General features: G+C 41.6%; 1 protein-coding gene across 1 annotated transcript; it reads left to right on the top strand.

Moving 5' to 3' along the window:
- The first annotated feature begins 5,377 nt into the window (after window positions 1-5,377).
- On the top strand, window positions 5,378-8,388 carry lsm3 (LSM3 homolog, U6 small nuclear RNA and mRNA degradation associated). Its single transcript, XM_076096158.1, has 4 exons — window positions 5,378-5,492; window positions 6,711-6,821; window positions 6,945-7,040; window positions 7,745-8,388. The coding sequence occupies exons 1-4, from the start codon at window positions 5,472-5,474 to the stop codon at window positions 7,823-7,825; spliced, it is 309 nt and encodes a 102-aa protein (XP_075952273.1). The 5' UTR covers window positions 5,378-5,471; the 3' UTR covers window positions 7,826-8,388.
- The last annotated feature ends 10,521 nt before the right edge of the window (window positions 8,389-18,909 follow it).

Here is an 18,909-nt window from a genome sequence, read left to right as displayed (position 1 = left end):
GCCAGTCTATCAAACCGACAACTTTTCACAAACTCACTGTATTTTTTGATTTCTTATTTTTGATTGCACTTATTACCGACACAGATGATGGCGCCACTCCAACCCCTCCCCTTGTTCCCTTACCCCCCCCCCCCCCCCCCCCCCCCCCCCCAAACCGTCAGGGACTTATTTACATTTTTAGACAGAAACTGCTCCCCTCAGTCCTCGACTTGGCATCAATAAATATTTTTATGCAAAAACCTTAAAATCCAGCCGTAAGCTAAAGAGTGTTCCATCAACACTAATGGAGACACTGTTGATTCGGCCAATCTGATTAAATTAAATGATGACATCGGCAATGAAAACCTCCTCACAGGAAGTGCTGAATCTCAATGGTCTCGGTGGTAACGAGCACTCGGTTCATGGAGAGCTGGACAACTTGTTGTCTTCACATTGTTGTTTCCTCTTTAATCTCTTGCTTCTTCTTGGCACAAAACATCACAGACTGAACATCACGACTGAACATCGCGGACTGAACATCACAGACTGAACATCACAGACTGAACATCACAGACTGAACGCATTTCTAAACATGAGTGTGCACTTTTACCGACATCAGATTAAATCGTTTCCACCTCGGCGTTGCCAGAATGAGAAGTTGGCTAATGCTGCTGCAGGGTTACCTGATGTCCTTATAAGGAAGTAAATAAGTCGTACTGTTAAATTATGTCCAGGCGGCAACCTCGATGCTGAAGTGTCTTACAGCCTGCATTCTCTCTAATGTCCAGCAGGGGGCGACTCCTCTGGTTGTATAGAAGTCTATGAGAAAATGTCGCTGTAGCTACCAGAGACGTTTACGTCGTCTCTACATCGCTCTACGTCCACATTTCAAATATAGTAACTTCTGTTCATTGGTTGCAAAATAACCAACATGGCCTTTTAAAAAAAAAAAAGAAATGTATGTATTTCATTTTGGAAGAAAACCTCTCATTCGACCTCTCAGCAGCACGGTGAACAGTGACAATTACTTGAGGTTTAGTGTTTCACGGTCAACTCTATCAACCGAATATGTTGGCTGAGGAGGAAGAGTGAAGTGTGTGTATCGTGGTGTAGAACAGGACAGTCCTTTGAAATACAGACACACAGATAGATTTCTTTAGCTGCATCTTTCCTCTTCCAGATGGAGAAGGTGCGATTCATGTAAGTCTGAGTCACCTTCATGAAACAATGCAGATGAACAGGGCCGGTGACGAGGTGCCAATCTACCGTGTGTGTGTGTGTGTGTGTGATGACGAGCATGGACACCTGGTTTTAACTTCTGTAACGGTGGCTCCGCCTCTCCTCTTCACACACACAAGCCGTGTTTCCATTCGATTGTCAAGCGAAATTTGAAGCAAACTTTTGTTGTTAAAAAAATTAATTAGGAGCGTTTACGTGGAGCGAGTGGGAGCAGTTTGGTCGGAAGTTGGCGCTAAAGGCGACGTGTCTGTGAATCCAAGACAAATAACAAATAACCTACGAGAGAAAAATGGAACTTCAGGGAATTTGTTTCAATTTTAAAAAGTTTGAATTGTTCTGTCATATCAGCGATGGCCATGCTTCATGTTGTTCAGAGACAGTGACGAGCGTGTTTTGACGGCAGACACATCTGATCACGTCACGAGAGTTAAACGTTAGCTACGTCAGAATATATATTCCTTATCCCAATTTAGAGCACGAACTTTTTCATCAAAAAAACCCGCCTCAAGCGAACGCAAAAAAACCCAAATTAACATTTTTTGACAAAAACGAGTAAATAGATTATATGAAATGACCTCATCTTGTGAGGAAAGAGCCTGGAAGACGTTCATAGTATAGAATACAAAGTATAAAATAAATACCCACAGTTATACATCGTATTTGTTGTCGTTGTCATAGATTTCAAGCCCTCACAGTCTCTCACACTCAACCACTCACCAGGTGACGTCAGTAAGTCCCTGAGGGTTCAGGGTTTGAGGCTTTAGGGGGGACATTGGGTCCAGGAAGAGGAACTCTGTGTTCTGTGGTCCAGCACTGACCTCCTGTGGCCGGTGATGTGATTGCATCTGCTTGGTCTTCAACAGACAATCAGCTTTACAAACACAGTATTTCAAAATAAATGCTCGGCTGCTGTGATTGTTGTAATCAATCACAGCAGCTTGCTCAGATTCACTGGAAGCAGCTGAAACACGTTCTTATTCTTCCAGGCTGTCTCCTAAAATAAATGGTTCTGGGAGTTTTTAGTCACGTGTTTATTTGATGCTGAATGTTTTGGTGGATTCAGCTCGTTTGAGAGCAAAGACGTGAGACAACTGACGTCTTACATCAGCTCTCTTATGTTTCATTAGTTTAATAGACTCAATATCAAAGTGACAAAATATGACTTTATTTATTTATTGTACAGTTTGCATCAGATTCAAACACGTTCTAAAGGTGCTAAATGTGATACTGAGAGCTTTAATATATATATATATATATATTTATATTTAATAATATATTTAATATGTAAAGATATAGTGCAGTAATGTCTACCGAGCAGTGAATGAAGCTCACAATGTAAGATCTCACGCATTTAAAAAGAAAATCACTGACGCAAATGAGGAGACTGCGGGAACACATCCATTCAAATTTCACATTTTATTAAAGTGCTTTTTACTTATAATACTTATATTTAAATATCTGTCCAAACAAATGTGATTCTACACATTTCTAACACATAATTAGGAGCATCTGTATGTCCTTCATATGTTCTCCCTCCTTGTTCACGTCAGTGTAATTGTAACTTACAACAGAAAGAAAACACACACATGCAACGCAGTAAACGTGTGACATGTATTATAACATCGTATGTTAGTGGAAAGTGATCTGATTTGTAATCAATGTTCTCTTTCTTTGTGTCCTAAAACATCCTGCTCTACTACACTAGAGACTGAACCAGTGACCTCTCAGCAATGAACAGTTAACGTTTACTAAAGCAGCTGAAAACATCTCCCACTCAGTCGGACTAATGATTTACAGCAGACGATGACGTTAACTTCTGATTCTCCCTGCTGACGGGCGCCATCTTGTGTCCGGATGGTGCCACGTTGGATCCTACAGGAAGTAATGATGGAGCAGAGAGAGAGAGAGAGGGAGAAAGAGAGAGAGGGAGGGAGAGAGAGGATAAGAGACAGAGAGAGAGAGAGAAAGAGAGAGAGAGAAAGAGAGAGGGTAAGAGAGAGAGAGGAAGAGAGGATAAGAGAGAGAGAGAGAAAGAGAGATGGTAAGAGAGAGAGAGAGAGAGAGGATAAAGAGAGAGAGAGAGAGAAAGAGAGATGGTAATAGAGAGAGAGAGGATAAAGAGACAGAGAGGATAAGAGACAGAGAGAGAGAGAGAGAGAGGATAAGAGACAGAGGGTGAGAGAGAGAGAGGATAAAGAGACAGAGAGAGAGAGAGACATAGGGAGAGAGGGTGAACAGAGGAGAAAATAGACAAACAGTTTTTTGTTTTTTTTAATCACTCTTCCGGTAGTTGTATTATTCTGTGAGTTAATGATTAATGTGATCTGTCCTCGTATCTGTTTAAAACTCACAGAACAAGAAGAAGAAGAAGAAGAAGCATGCAAAGAGGAGAGAAAAGAAGAAAGAAGAAGCAAATACACACAATGTACGCATGTAGACCATCAACCAACGCTGCACATTGATGACCAGATATCTATCGTGTGAATACGTTTGATGAGCGCTGCGTCTGTAGCAGGGATCTCTTCCACCACAGAGCCGTGCTGCAGCTGAGGGTGGAATGGGTCTCACCACTGCTCTGCTCTGCCTCCTCTGCACAAGCACCCAGTATGAAGCACTGGGCTGGACTGGGAGAGGAGGCGCACGAGTGCTTTATAGGAACGGAGAGGAGGAAACACACAGGAGAACACACACACACACACACACACACACACACACACACACACACACACACACACACACACAGGAAAGAGTGGTGGAGCTGCAGATTAGTATTAAAGTAAAGTATGTCAACAAAAGCCAAGGTTTCAAACAAAAGAAAGTTAAATATCCGATGGTTACAGCTTCTCAGATGTGTGATTAACTTGTTTTTAATTGTTTACATTTCAGTAAATTGAAAACTCACAAAAAAGGACAATTGGACATGAATGCATGAAGTAAAACCTAAATCCTGAGAGTTATAATCACAGCCCTGATGTAAATAATGAATTCTGCAGACTAACTATGAGGCAGTTAAAGGATTGGATGAACACAAAACGTTTAATGCAGTAAACAGTGTGGATGAAAAAGTAAAAAGAAGTTCAAACTGGAGCATGTTTGTGTCTCAACGCTCCCTAAATGTCTGCACGAAGAGACAAAACTACACACAAGTAGCAGAAATCAGATTAAAATGAATAGTTTCCGTTTTTCTTTTTTTACTCTATCTGCAAAACACACAAAAAAATAATAGTTGAAGGACACGCGCATACGTGGCATAAACCCAGTGTGTGGGAGTACAGTCACACAGATTACCTCATAACTAGGCTCGAGCATTCATCTACAAATCTATAATATATAATAATAACAACAACATACGGCCTCGTGCATGGATACAACATTGTAAAAACACACCTAAATCATGTGTGCGCTTTTATTTACACTAACAAACACGGATAACGACGCAGTTATTAATATAGTTGACGTCATCATATTGTTGTTTTCCCTTCTGAATGTCGTCATTAAGGTTCAAACATGGCGACGGAATTAGAAATGAGTCGAAAGTGGCGACAAAGTAACAAAGTTTTGGGTTGAAATGTTTCACTTACCATTGCGCAGTTGGACTGTCTGTAGTCATGGAGGATGGAAAGGTTTGGAGAGAGAGAGAGAGAGAGAGAGAGAGAGAGAGAGAGAGAGAGAGAGAGAGAGAGAGAGAGGGAGGAGAGTAACGGGTGGTACTGCTTATCTTCACGTAGCGGGTTGCCAGGTTTGCAGCATATCCTCCTAGCACGCATGCGCAGTGAGTAAAAGTACAAATTAAGGCCTGCAAGTAAAATGTCTGCATTCAAACTGCTACTTAAGTAACAGAACATACATGTTATCATCAAAATGTGCTCACTTGTCAAATGTAACTAGGCACGTTTACTTTTCAGACTTTAAGTACATGTTGCTTATAGTGCTTATTAACTTTTCCTTAATAATCATTTTGACTGCATGGTTTTGACATGTAATGCCATTTGTTGCTACTTTACTAAATCATTCCAACACTTCACCACTATATGCGCCATTTTTCTGCATACTACTCTCAATATATGTAAACAGGTGTTGGACACAGCATACTTAACACTGTTCATTACACTAAGTATGCCTCATCAGGTCACACTGGAGAAACCACCCAAACAGAGGTGCTGGTTCGTCCCCTCCGCTGCGCGTGTTTTTTTTTTTTAACGGACCTGGCAACTTACGTACCGGTCAAACTACACGACGCAGACTCAAAAACAATGGCGGACGAAGTAGAGCAGGTTGGTGCAGCCTCGTCATATTTGTACCGTTAATCTCCTACACAGCGTTTATTTCACTCTCCCCGCAGAAGCCCGGTGCAAAGTTTAACTCGAGAGCTTGTTTTTAGGGAGGTTATCGTGTCTCTTGTGTTTTGTTTTTGCTCCGTAAACAGCGCGCAGCGGTCTGCAAAGCTAACTAAATTAGCATTTAATGCTACCGTCAAAAATGACTACACGTGTTTGATGCTGTTTTGTTGACCAGTCAAGAGCTTAAACCGACTAAATACACGATAGCTCAAAGCTAATAACTTTTCTTTTTATTGTTTAGTTTGTTGGATAAACTGGTTACAGGAGTCCGACTTCTTTCAAATGTTTTAATGGAGTCTTTTAACCGGATATGACGTTAACTAACGTTAAATGCTCAAATAGAAAATGTGGAAAATACAACACAATGTAATCTAACTCTTCACAACGGTTCTTATCTTTTTGTCCTTTTTGCATTAGTTAACGTTTAGTTAGGTCTGATTTACTTTCTCTACATAGTTGTTTCACAGCAGTGTTTAAGTTAAAGATGTTTAATATGTTTCTACCAGAGACTTGATGATTAAATCTGTCTCACAAGTCATTTCCTAATATATTAAACCCTCTAATGCAAGATGAGCCAAAATGTTTTGTTTTAGTTTACAAGTGGAACTTGATGGAGAAGCCCAAACTCGTCTGCATCCTGGTGTTATGTGCTCCTTCCTCTTCTTCCCCTTCTTCATCTTCTGCTTCCTCCTCTTCTTGCTCCTCTTCTTCTTCCTTCCATTCTTGCTCCTCTTCTTCCTCCTCTCTACCTTCTTCATGGATGTCTGCTGGAATTGACACTTTAGATAAGTGAAGATGTGTCTCCGCTCTAAATGATGCACATGTGACTTCTCGTTTATCCTCATGTTGGACTCAGAGCTCAGCAGCATCTGTTCCTCTAAAAGAGAGAAAATAAACTTCTGGTGATGCGCAAAAAAAAATGAACAGAGTTTTGGAAGGTATTTCTAAAAATCCCCAATGACTGTTCTAACCCCGTGGATTAATTAAAATAGTCTGCTGAACAATACAACGTAGTTCTTCTGGCTTTTTCCAAAGATCGCAACTAACTTATAGAAGCAGCAGCCCGCTGAATTAGCTTCTTTGTGTCTCTAAAAGTTCTTGAAATCTGTCTCCGTCACATGTCTAACTAACGTCCTCTCTCGTGTGCTGCAGCAACCGTCTACCAACACGGTGGAGGAGCCACTCGATCTGATCAGACTCAGTCTGGACGAGAGGATCTACGTCAAGATGAGGAACGACCGGGAGCTCCGCGGCCGCCTGCATGTAAGACACGCACACACACACCACTTATAGCAGCGGGAGTCGGACTGTTTTTTGTGCTCTTGCTTTGCAGTCTCTTGTGTGCTTTTCTCCCAGTTCACATGTGCGGTGGTGTGTTTGTCCCAGGCTTACGATCAGCACCTGAACATGATCCTCGGTGACGTGGAGGAGACGGTGACGACGGTGGAGATCGACGAGGAGACGTATGAAGAACTGTACAAGGTACCACATGGTTCCTCCTCTCTGCTTACTGAACAACTGCTGCTGTGGTGTAGTGATTCACCTTCCAAAGAAGCATTTTAAATGCTTATTGTGATACAGTTACAGTAGTAGTGGTGCCACGGATCATAGAAGTCACGGTTCGGATCACAGATCAGATCAGCACAGAAGAAAAGAAGGGAGCAAATATAACAAATGTAACTTCTAGAGATCCATGATCACGTGTTTAGCCGCTGACACTAATTGTTGATCCTTGATGATCCATATTGACGGATACGGATCCCTTTGTTGGTTGATTACAGCAGCTGGTCCTCGAGGATCCAGACTCTCACAAACCGCTCTGAAGTCTGTAAACATCAAACAATCTAAATGTTATCTTTTTACTTTAAGTCATCTGTCGTGTTTGTTTTCTTCATAAAAACACAATTCACATAAGGAATTAAAAGATGGTATTTTTATGGATAAAACAAATCTTGTCATCGGTAGTTTAATGATGTATTATTAGAGTTAAAGTGAACGGCTCATAATTCATCTCTCATGTCTTTATGTTGTTGTGAAAACATCTTCAAAGTTCCTCACCAACAGCTTCAGACCAAAGTCTTGATATCAGATTGTTAACTGTGTAAATAATAATTACACATTCTTTGTTGTCTCTGTCTCTGTTCTGTTCTATCACATGTTGTGAATGACGTTCATCTCCTTTACAGTCGACCAAGAGAAACATCCCCATGCTGTTTGTCCGAGGAGACGGCGTCGTCCTCGTAGCTCCGCCCCTCAGGGTGGGCTAGTCCTCGACCACTTCCTGGTTTCTAACGCTGAGGAGGGGGGGGGGGGGGGCTGTATACTCAAACATCTTCAGACTGTCAACACCGTCCTCCTAACATTCACAACACGCTGCACCGCTTCACTACTCAGCTCCATCTTATGTCTTGACTCAAAGACAGAAAGAGGACTTTTGTTTTGGACAGAGAGACGCCATTTTCTTTTGTTTTCATTTGGGTAAAATGTTGTTAATAAAAGGTGGTTTCAAGCCACCGTCTGAGTTCCATTGCTCAGGTTTTTGTACTGGATCGTGCTCAGTAGAGCAGTAGATAAATCCCCACCGTAAGTTGTTGAATATTATTTTGAATTACCTCTTTTTCACAGTCTTTGAAAGTACCGGACTGTGTTTCAAGTGTCTCATCGTGGTTTCAGGTAACTGCTTCAGATGTTAGCTTTAGTTGTAGTTTTTTTTTACATGTATATTTTGTAGTGTTTCGTGGGACTGGAGGGTGCATCGGGCTCAGATGTCAACATTTGGTTTCATTTTGGTTTCGGTAACTTGAATAAAAAAGGTAATTTCAAAAGAAAAGTGTGTTTCAAGTCTTTGCTCCAGAAGTTTGTTCTGTGTTACTAATGATGATGATTAGAGCCGCGGCGATGAGTCGGCACTAAATCAACGGAGTAGTAGTAAATGAAATACGTTTAGGTTTAGATCTGTTGGAAACGTATTTAATAGTCATTTATCTTCCATTTTCTGACGTTTGTACAGACAAAATGATAAATCCAGTAAATATTTGGCAGATTGGTCGATTAAAGAAATAATAAAAATAATTCATTCTGGTGTCTGTATAGTGCAAAATGACCCACTGCTCCTCTAACCATGAATATATATATATATATACAGTATGTATCACCATTTTATTTATAAATTGACAAATGTGTGTATATATATATATATATATATATATATATATATATAAATACTTCATTACTACAAGTAAAACATACTTAAAGTAGGGTAAGTAGTACTCATCATGCAGAGTGCTACTTTGCATGACAGGATTATTATTACAGATGTGTTGATGCGTTATTAAACGTTGAGCTGGTTTTATTTACTGAACACTTGAACAGTGTTGTGCTGAGCTCGACTACAAGGAGAAGTGAATGTAAAGCTCCGGGTCAGTGTGAGTATGTTGTACATAAATAACGTGTGATGAGAGTTTAGCACTATTTAAATACAATATAAGCTACGATGAGTTCTGATTATTACCAAGTCTCTGTGGCCTGTGCCTTGTGGAGCTCTGGGTCTAAACTGTATTTTAGTTCATTGTGTTCACATAGTGCACGCTGTAAATACTGTTGTATTACAGCACACTGCCTTTAAAGGCAGGGTAGGTCATCTTGAGTAAACTAGCATGCATACGCTGTATGTTAAGAATTACCCAACCTAAAAACTCAGACCAGTGTTGTCAACTCTTCCAGTAAAAGTAGCTAGCAGCACCATAGCTCCAAAAGTCGCTAAGCTAGAAAGTTGCCAAGTCGGCAACACTGACAGCAACGTCTCTTCAGGCCTCCCTCCAAAGCCACTCCCCCAAAATCATCATTACGAATGTATGTATACCATAGACTGTATAAGAAGCGACATTTTGGCCGTCGCCATCTTGTTTTTTTGCAACCAGTGAATAGAAGTGACCGTATTTGGACAGTGGAGGAGTGATGCCATACGGCTCAGGTAGAGACCTGTCAATCACAGTAGCCCCGCCCTAAAGCATACCCTGCTCTATGGTCTATTTGACTCTAAATGGACCATCTGGTAGAATCAAATATGTCATTTAGTATCATGTTGTAGCCACATGTCTCACACACACACTCACAAATAACACACATCTCTCTGGATCTCAAGGCTCCACCATCACGGGAACATTCCTCCGCGGGTCAACGAGCCCTCTTCCCAGAAATTATCAACATTTTAGATAACATTTAGTTGAGCCGACATCACAGCCACGTATCTCACCATATTAAGTCGTATCTAGCTGAGCCAAAAAAGCTGAGTGTGTGCTGAGTGTGTGTGTGTGTGCGCGCACACACACACACACACACACAATCACAAAGAAGGTTATAAAAAGGGACGATGGACAACATAGCTTTAGCTCTTTGCAAATAAACCGCTCAAGTGTATAAGATCTCATCTCTCGTCGACTCTTTTATTTCATTAACATCTGCCGCTACGAACATCATTTACTGAATGAACAACATGCTGTATTGAAGAAGACTTGAAACTAGAGATTGAGACCATAAACTCATGTTTACAATGTTTACTGAGGTAATAAATCAAGAGAGAAGTAGAGTCATTTTCTCACAGACTTCTATACAACCAGAGGAGTCGCCCCCTGGTGGACATTAGATAGAATGCAGCTTTAAGACACTTCAGAATACAGACACAGAATGGTTTTTTTTCAGTTTTTGCTGTTAAAGATTTCGATTCATTGATTGCTGTCGGGATGTAATGATAAGTTCAACAAAAATATTTAAAAAAATGTTTTTGAAGAGGGTTAACTAACCCGCCTTTAACTAACCGACACACAACAAGGTTCATGCAGCCGTGCTGTTAGACATTTAAATCTATAACAATATGCTGTATTGTATAAACTGTTCACATGTTTTCTGTTTAAACTCTTCTCCGTCTGTAATGCAACAGATAAGTACAGCTTTCAAATGTGTTGTGGAGTAAAAGGAACAATATGTTGAATCATAAAACGGCAAGAAAAGGGAAAAACCAAGTACAACAGTGCAAGTACTGGAGTAAATGTACTAAAGCCTTGTATTGTTGCGTTCCCCCCACCAGATGGCAGCGTAGATCTACGGCGAGCTGCCAGGATTGAATCTGAACAGGCTGCTGGTTTAATCTCTAAAGACCCAGACAGAACTATCAGCATCGACCTCACAGTCACAAACACGGTGTTCTGCAGAGAGTTCACTTTGTTCTGTTGTACTATTATCACATCAGTTGTTCAGGACGCACTCATGATACAGAACGTACACACTGTTCTCTGCAGAGCAAGGCTCATAATCTGAAGTGGCCTTTTCTCGACTCCCAGAATCCCTCTGTTTCCTGTAGTGTGCAATATGACATAAAATGAAAGCCTTTATATTTGCTTCATCTCTTAAGCAGGTACTGGAGATCACAGCTGTCATTTCGGTCGAGGTGCGTATGAGGTTTATGTCTCTGAGACGTCACGCATTGGCCTCTGTGGCGCTCAAAGGTGTGAAAAGTGACATTTGAAGAATTCAGGATATTTCTGCTGTTTCTTAGTTGAAACATCAGATTCCTAAACAGGATTATAACCCCAGTGTAGGACGGGAAGTTCACCTGGAAGCAGCATGGCAGACAGGTGACTCTTCATAAAAACTATAGGGATACATGGAGATCTGAAGCAGTTATTCCTGTTTTCTGTTATATCTTCTGTTCGTATTTAAAAGGAGCACTGACGTCGTGGAGGTTCTTCACCGGGAATAAGAACCGTTTGGTGGAGCTCGGCTGCACCGCCCGTCTCGCCACATCACCGTCAGAGCCCGTCGTCACTGAGCTGAGCCGCTTCGGAGGGACGGTCGCTGTAACGCAGCAGCACACAGGCCGGAGCCTAATGCACGTTAACGAGGAGCTCAGCGTCCTCCTCACGATGCTCACAAACGAGTTAACCAGGAGATCTTACTCAATTTAGGTAAAAGCAATAAAACAAACAACAACAATGTAACAAAACTGAAGTTATTTAGAAATGTTACAAATCAATTCCAAATGAAGTTCCACTGTCTACTTTGGTTTAAGTCTGTTTGATATTTCTTCTGTTTTTGTTTTGTTTATAAATATTATAATACATATAAGGAAGCCAAATAGCACTTGGGTGTCTCCCCTTAGTACTTATTACAAACCATGTATGTGATGTCATCTCAGTGTGATGTCATGTCCAGGTAAAGTCACACTACTGATCATTTGTAAACAGTGGTCTTCCTCTTCTGCTCTATATCGCCTCTCGAGTTGTCCGACACAAACCAAAGAACTTGAGCGACTGGACGGTAAATATAAAAGAGCGTCGTTGTTTTTTATCACCAGTACGTGATGTTCTGCACATTCCAGCGAGCAGTTTGAAGTGCTCTCAGACACGACGGTCCTCAAACATCACGTCATCCGATTCCCCAAATAAATGCTTAACAACCTCGTGCTTCACGTCTTCGCACTTGTGTCAGAGATATTTTGTTGCGTTCTTAGCACACTCGGGCTAACGGGGTCCCTGAATGTGGCTGAACTCGTTTAAATCGGCCCCCGTCACTTCTCCAAACACTAACACTTGTTTGTCTCCTTCTTTACGGGTCACAGAGGTGAGCTCACATGTAAATGCTAAATGGACTCTACTTGTACGGAGCTTTTCTAGTCTTCTGACCACTCAAAGCTCTTTAACACTGGATGACATCATTCACACCCACACTGACGGTAGGGGCTAGCATGCAAGGTGCCACATGCTCATCAGGACTAAATAACATTCATACACCGCAGGAACAGTCTGTGGGAGCAATCTGGGGTTAAATCTCTCGCCCAACGACACATCGACATGGACCAGTGGAGCCGGGGATCGAACCGCTTTCAAAGTCACAATAGGAATTCAGCTTTTCTGTGATTATTTTATAAGCTACTGTTTTAGACCAAGTGCTGAGTCGTCTTCTGCCAGCTGCTGTGTCTACATGTTCAAGAAAATAATATTGTTTATCACAGGTGTGATCTGTAACATCGCATTGAAAAATAAGCAAACAATATGATACACATTCTAATTAAAAAAGGTGAATTATTTGTATTTGTATTTGATTTCTGCTCTTTTGTAGTTTGCTTCTTGTACCAACACGTTCTCATCCAGACTCGTCACATACCGACGCTAGCCAGGAGGCCTTGGCGTCCCTTTCTAGCCCAAACTATGACGCTCCACTTTGGTCGCAATGAACATGTGGTTAACTTTGTACATTTTAAACAGAAACACTTGGGTTCAGGAAAAACATCGCGGTTGGGCTTAAAAAAGGACGTAACGTAAATAAAGTAACATAAGTGCTGAAAACACGTAACTTTTCAACTGACTCAGGACACTTTGGGACATGAACACTGGTCTCCTGGTTGAAAGTCGTGTGTTTGTTTGACCCCCCCCCCCTCTGTGTTTTTTGTTTTCCATCTTCATACCACGTCATCGCACTTCTCGGAGCATTTTCTCTGAGCGTCTAATAATGACATGGAAGTGTTTACAGTGCGGTTACTCGAAAGCCCGGTGAGGCTAAATGTTGCCTTGTGTGTTGGTATCAGAAGGGGAGGGGGGGGGGGGTGACAAAGTTTAGAAATGACAGCGATGGAGTTCACCTCGGGCCTAACTGTCTGCTGTTTGGTTCTGGGCAGATTGGGTACAGCAGGTTCATCGCAGCTTAAACTAAAACAGTAAAAGTGACATAAAAACCAAAACAATGATCAGCGGAGCGCCACGGCGACCGTTATATAAAAGAAAATGACTGATGATGACTGGAGCTCGATTGCAGCTGCTGCTGTAGACGAGGTGGAACACTTTTTGACAGGAAGGTTAAACTCTTTTTTGTAACTCCTGGCAGTGTTGTTAGTCCACAAGTGTCACAGAGTTGATAAGAAGAACTGGAAATAGACTCAGTGTAGGTTTGTCACATGGTGAAGCATTGTGGACAGGAATAGCTGCAGACAGAGGTGACACGTAGCACGCTGAAGCACGCACACACACACACACACACACACACACACACACACACTCGCACACACACACTAAATCCGCCTTTGAGACAGGCATGTGACCCACATAGAGAAAAATAATCAAATCGAGGCTTGTGGAACCTTGGAGCAGGGCGTCCTTGAATTAATAAAAGAAACACAAACACACACACACACACACACACACACACACACACACACACACACTGCTTCTCTCATGGAGGTGTCAGAGATATCACTCGCCTCCTACTGTCTGCTGCTCTTTTTCTGTATTTAACACCGAGCACATGTTTAACTTAGTACTCGTTGGGGTTCTGGTCGTTTTGAACCGCATCATTTAAAAAAAAAAAAAATCTCTTATCAGTGCTAAGAATTGTAAAATAATTACTGCTTTTACTCTTCCTGTGGGCGTAACATCAACATGCAGATTACGTGCGACCCAAACACCGCACCAAATCCCTGCGTGGGTTGTTATTTAGTATGTGAAGTGTCCCACAGGTGTCCTTGAATGCAGCTGCCCGTCCCAACTTCTGTGTTTAAATGACGTGTAGCAGCAGCTTTGACACTTTGTTTTTCGTAGCTGCTGCTGGTACAGTGTGAATGCACTTTTTTGAGGCGTCGTAAAAATGTGTTTTACAGGTTTAAAAACAGCTTTTCTGCAGACGACGGGAAAAATATAAAGTGTGGGAAGAAGAGGGGTCCTCATCAGATTGTATTTCCCACTCATTCCCCTGAGTCCGTCTACATGTTGGACAGTTTAACAGTGTTGAGGTATGTGTGTGTGTGTGTGTGTGTGTGTGTGTGTTACATAACATGTCACGGCTGCCTGTCAGAACACACACATGATCTCACAGCTAAATCCCCTCCCCTCTCCTCTTACTGTCTGACTCTGTACTGTACATTCCACATGTAGCGGACTCTGCATTGTGTGTGTGTGTGTGTGTGTGTGTGTGTGTGTGTGGTGCATTTGACAACAACAAAAATGCTTGCGTCTATAGTGGGGGGGGGGGGGGGGGGGGGGCGATGTCAAAATTGAATCTTTAGTAGTTTTGTCAGAGTTCAGGAGCAGTTTGCCTAAAAGATTGGTGAGAAACTGTCTCAGTTCAAGATGTGCTTCAGGAAAACAGGTTCAATTTGTTGTCTCATCAAAGTTGCTTTCTCTGTTTTCTTCAACTTCAACTTGCAACTTTATTCGTCCCAGAAGAGCATTTTGTTTTGTAGCATTGAGCTCAACATGAAGCAAACATGAGATAACATTTGTGAGAGTAACACACTTTTTAAATGTTTTGGTGTTTTTGTAGTTACTTTTTGTCGATGGTAGTCGGTGTCTCTGTAGTTGTTTTGAGTGTTTTTGTATTAATTCAGAGTCTCTTTGTAGTCGTTTTAAATGCTCTTAACAAGACAGGACAGATTGTGAAATGTGATGCTGATGTTTTTTAGTTTTTTCTCAGGAGGTTTAGGATCAGAAGAAAAACACATAGTTTTTGGGTTTGTTCCCTGAAATGCTGTGATCCTGCAGTTTATGTGGCGTTAGAACTATTCTGATTTCTTACCATCCAGCCGGTGATGGCAGGAACATCCACACCGCCAGATTATTTGTCTGGGATTTGCCTGAGATGCAAAGCCAAGAATTTAAATTATGATGCGAAAAACAAATTGATGCCCTGTGTCCTCTTCCTCTAACAAGTGACCCATTGTAGGGTTAGCAATCGCAGCCCAGAGGGATCAGTTATACAAGAGAACCGGACAGATGGCCAGAAAATACCAAGATGCCACAAACGTTTTATGATGCCAACGCAGATCTGCCTGCTGAGCTGAAGAGCAGCGACCCAGGCTCAGCTGTGTGTGTGTGTGTGTGTGTGTGTGTGTGGACTCGATGTGCCACTATGTCTTAAAGTTTAGATGAAAATGTGGTCCTTATGTAATCCAGATTGTCTGTTTCAATATCCCTTGACTGTATTCATGTTTTTAAGTGGTGTCTACACTTTTCTCATTCCTGGTCGCTATAAACACTTTCAATGACTCGCTGACCAAAACCTTCTCAAAAACAGTTCGATTATTTTTGCCAAAACCAAACTGTTTGCTTACATTTCATTTAATAAACATGTGAAAACAGGTTGTGTACTTTGTGGTTTAGTCACACAATCTATCCATGACAGAGGGATAAAGAATATGATGTTCACATGGATTACTAAACAGGGCCTACGAAGCACAGGCCCAGGGGTCCAAAGTGTCAGGGACCCCCCCCCCCCCCCCCCCCCCCCCCAAAATGTCATACAAAGAGACACAAATCAACAACAAAGAGAACAAACTGTAAAGTATGTCTTGCTCCTATGTAACAGATGTCTGTGCATGTCTGGGCCCAGAAGCCCATCCTCTGATAATCCACCCATGCATATATAGTGTTGCATAATAACATGATGAATAAAATCCTCATCATAAGCATGTAACCCGAGTCCTTGCTAGCTTTGGGAAGAGTATATGAGAACGGAAGAGAGGCTTTGCGGTGACTCCAGACGTGCATACCTGAGAGCTGCCCAGTGTGACCACAGCCCACTGGAGCAGTCAGGAGTCACATGTCTTCAACTGGAGCTGTCCATGGAAATAAAAGTCTTTAACCTCTTAAGCTTCTGCCTCTTTGTTGTTGTGCAGTAACGAAGGCTTCATGCTAATGAGTCTGAATTCCTCTGTACATTGACTAGTGGCACAGTCAGCAGGACAAAGAAGACACACCAGCCTCATATATTATATCATATATCATAAATATATTGTTTACTCAGAGTTCAACAAGTCAAATGGAGCTTCGAGCAGTTTCTATTTCTTAATGTTCCGCTTTTACTCCACGCACCGTTAAATGAGTAATACCAGTTCACCTTGTTATGACTCATCCCTCCAGTCATTTTGACTGAAAGGTGTTTTTTTTGGCTTCATATTCATCAAGTTCCACTCACGTGTTCCACATTCTTTTACATCTCCGTTAAACTCAAACATCTCACTTTGTGGAGCATCGATACATCAATGTCATCAGATCGTTTGCATGTTTTTAATGTGACGGCCGGCACGAGTCAGTGCTCGAGGTTTGACATGTGTCACGTGACCTCCGTGCGGCCGCTTGAGTGTGTTTGATTTGATGTAATCGGTGAGATGTCCTCTCATTCGGCTGAGAGGCAGCAATGACTCATGGGACACCAAATGTTCTCATGTGTGTGTACGGCTGACGTTGTGATGGATGTGTGTTTGTATATCAGACGTCCTGTTTGTGATACAGAACTTATTCTATGCTTCCTCTCTCTGTATTAAACTCTCCTCTCTCTAGTGTTTGTTTTTCTCATTATTATTTTTACCCTCATAATTTAGACTGAATGGTCATTTACCTCTGCTTTTTAAATAGCTTTGTTGAATACTCGATTCTGATTGGTCAAAAGCATAGCAGACGGCTGATTTGAATAACAGACTGTTAATTAAAGAATTAATAATTAGCACATATTTCAGAACTGAGTATGTTGCACATACAAGGAATTTGACATGGTGGATAGTGCATAACATTAAACATATTACAATTTTCAGTACTATTTGATAAGATAATGCCTCATTTGCATATTTAATCATAACATTTCATAAAACTTGTAAGACAAAAAAACATTGTCTTAATGTAGGTAATCACCCGGGGAATTATTTTATGGGGATATCTATCAGATATAGCTTTTACCCTATTCACCTGTAGCGTCTCCGCTTAACTTCACAACATCCAATCGGATCATTAGATCAAACGATGACACCTGTGTCTAATCAGGCCTCAGTGACTCTGTGGAGGTAGAGAGCGCTGCAGAGCGGAGCATCGGCTCTCTGTTCCTGGGGAACATTGGTGGTCTGCTGTTGGTGAAGATATTTTAAAGTTCCTCCGAGCGGCCGTGGCCCAGCAGCCTTCGTCTCTCTGTGTCCGGAAGCTTCAGTGGAGCTGCATGAGCCAAACGCTCAGATTCAGAGCCTGCGGGAGGGGAAAGCACTCCTGGGTAACTTTGTTTTTAAATGACTCCATTTATAGTTAATCTTTAGTCTTTGTCTGTGTTAATTAGTTTCTAGATGTTAGCTTACCGTTTAGCTGGAGGTGACAGGAGTCACAGGGTCATTTCTCTCACTGGACAGCGGCCCACACACATTATCATTCTGATTCAAGTGAAGCAGATTTGTCGGCTCAACGTTCATTCTATGAACTTCAGCATAATAGAGCAAAATATAGATTTCGAGATGTTTAATTCATTTTTTTTCAGATTTCTTTTTCTTCACTGTTAGGTTGGACTACGTTTTTTTATATTTACAATTCTTCCTAAATCTTCTCCATATGGTGGCGTGCTGACAGTGAGCAGATTATCCATCAGCCTTCAGCCTTTCAGATACCTTTTTGTAGTTGCTGTCCCCCACTTATGATATGCAACTTTTAAAAATAGCAACATCAGACGTTTTGCCTCTTTTCAGGCTCTATCAGGATGATTTTGTCCCTTGTTAACTATCATGTTTTTCTCCAACGATGTACATTTTTGTATATTATCTCAAATGGCTTGAAAAACTGTTTGGGCAGAGCTGCAGATGTTTACAACATCTGGCTCCGCCCCTGCTGGAACTTATTCTGTCTTCACGTCTTACAGTACGATGAATGTGGGCACTCAGGTGCGGTCACATTATCAGGAAATTAGAAGGATTTCTAACGGCTACAATTAAGCTGCTTTCCAAATCGCATCATTTGTCTTTTTACGTTCGGTACAATACTGCAGCTGCCCTTACAAAGTACGTACTGTTGCATGCAGTATTCATTCAATTGGCGAATACAGCGTCTCTACATCACTCCGCACAAGTATGGTCACTTCCAGTCACTGGTTGCAAAAGACCAAGATGGCGACGTCCAAAATCCAAGATGGCGACAACCAAAATGTTAAACTTGAGGCTCCATAACGGCAGTCCACAAACCAATGGGTGACGTCACGACGACTATGTCCGCTTCTTATGTACAGTCTATGGTCAGAAAAGCAAGATGAGCACGCTGACTTGCAAACTGCAAAATGTGACCGGATGCAGAAGGACATCTTTTTGTTTTATTGGCAGACTGTGTTTGACATACTATGTATTCGGACTTACTAAATCATTTTTATGGCATACTAAATACTATCTTTCAACAAACTGGTGCCAAAATGGCGAAAAAGGGGCCACCAGAAAACTAATAGAACTTTAACTGATGAGTTATGAACCTGATTTAGTTTGGACAGGACTTCAGCTCTTACCAAATGTGTTTGCTGCAGCGCTACAGTTTATTTTAGCTGTTAGCTGAACACATGTATTAATCAGCGT

The sequence above is a fragment of the Anarhichas minor genome, unplaced genomic scaffold, assembly GCF_050575085.1.
Source record: "Anarhichas minor isolate MPS153535 unplaced genomic scaffold, ASM5057508v1 ptg000021l, whole genome shotgun sequence".
In the NCBI taxonomy this organism is placed as follows: domain Eukaryota; kingdom Metazoa; phylum Chordata; class Actinopteri; order Perciformes; family Anarhichadidae; genus Anarhichas; species Anarhichas minor.
This window is presented reverse-complemented; position numbering and strand designations above follow the sequence as displayed.

Bases quoted from the DNA above. Each gene is read 5' to 3' on its own strand.
- lsm3 (XM_076096158.1), top strand. From the start codon at position 5,472: ATGGCGGACGAAGTAGAGCAG. The intron at 5,493-6,710 runs GTTGGTGCAGCC...CGTGTGCTGCAG, and splicing joins TGGCGGACGAAGTAGAGCAG to CAACCGTCTACCAACACGGT. The intron at 6,822-6,944 runs GTAAGACACGCA...TGTTTGTCCCAG, and splicing joins AGCTCCGCGGCCGCCTGCAT to GCTTACGATCAGCACCTGAA.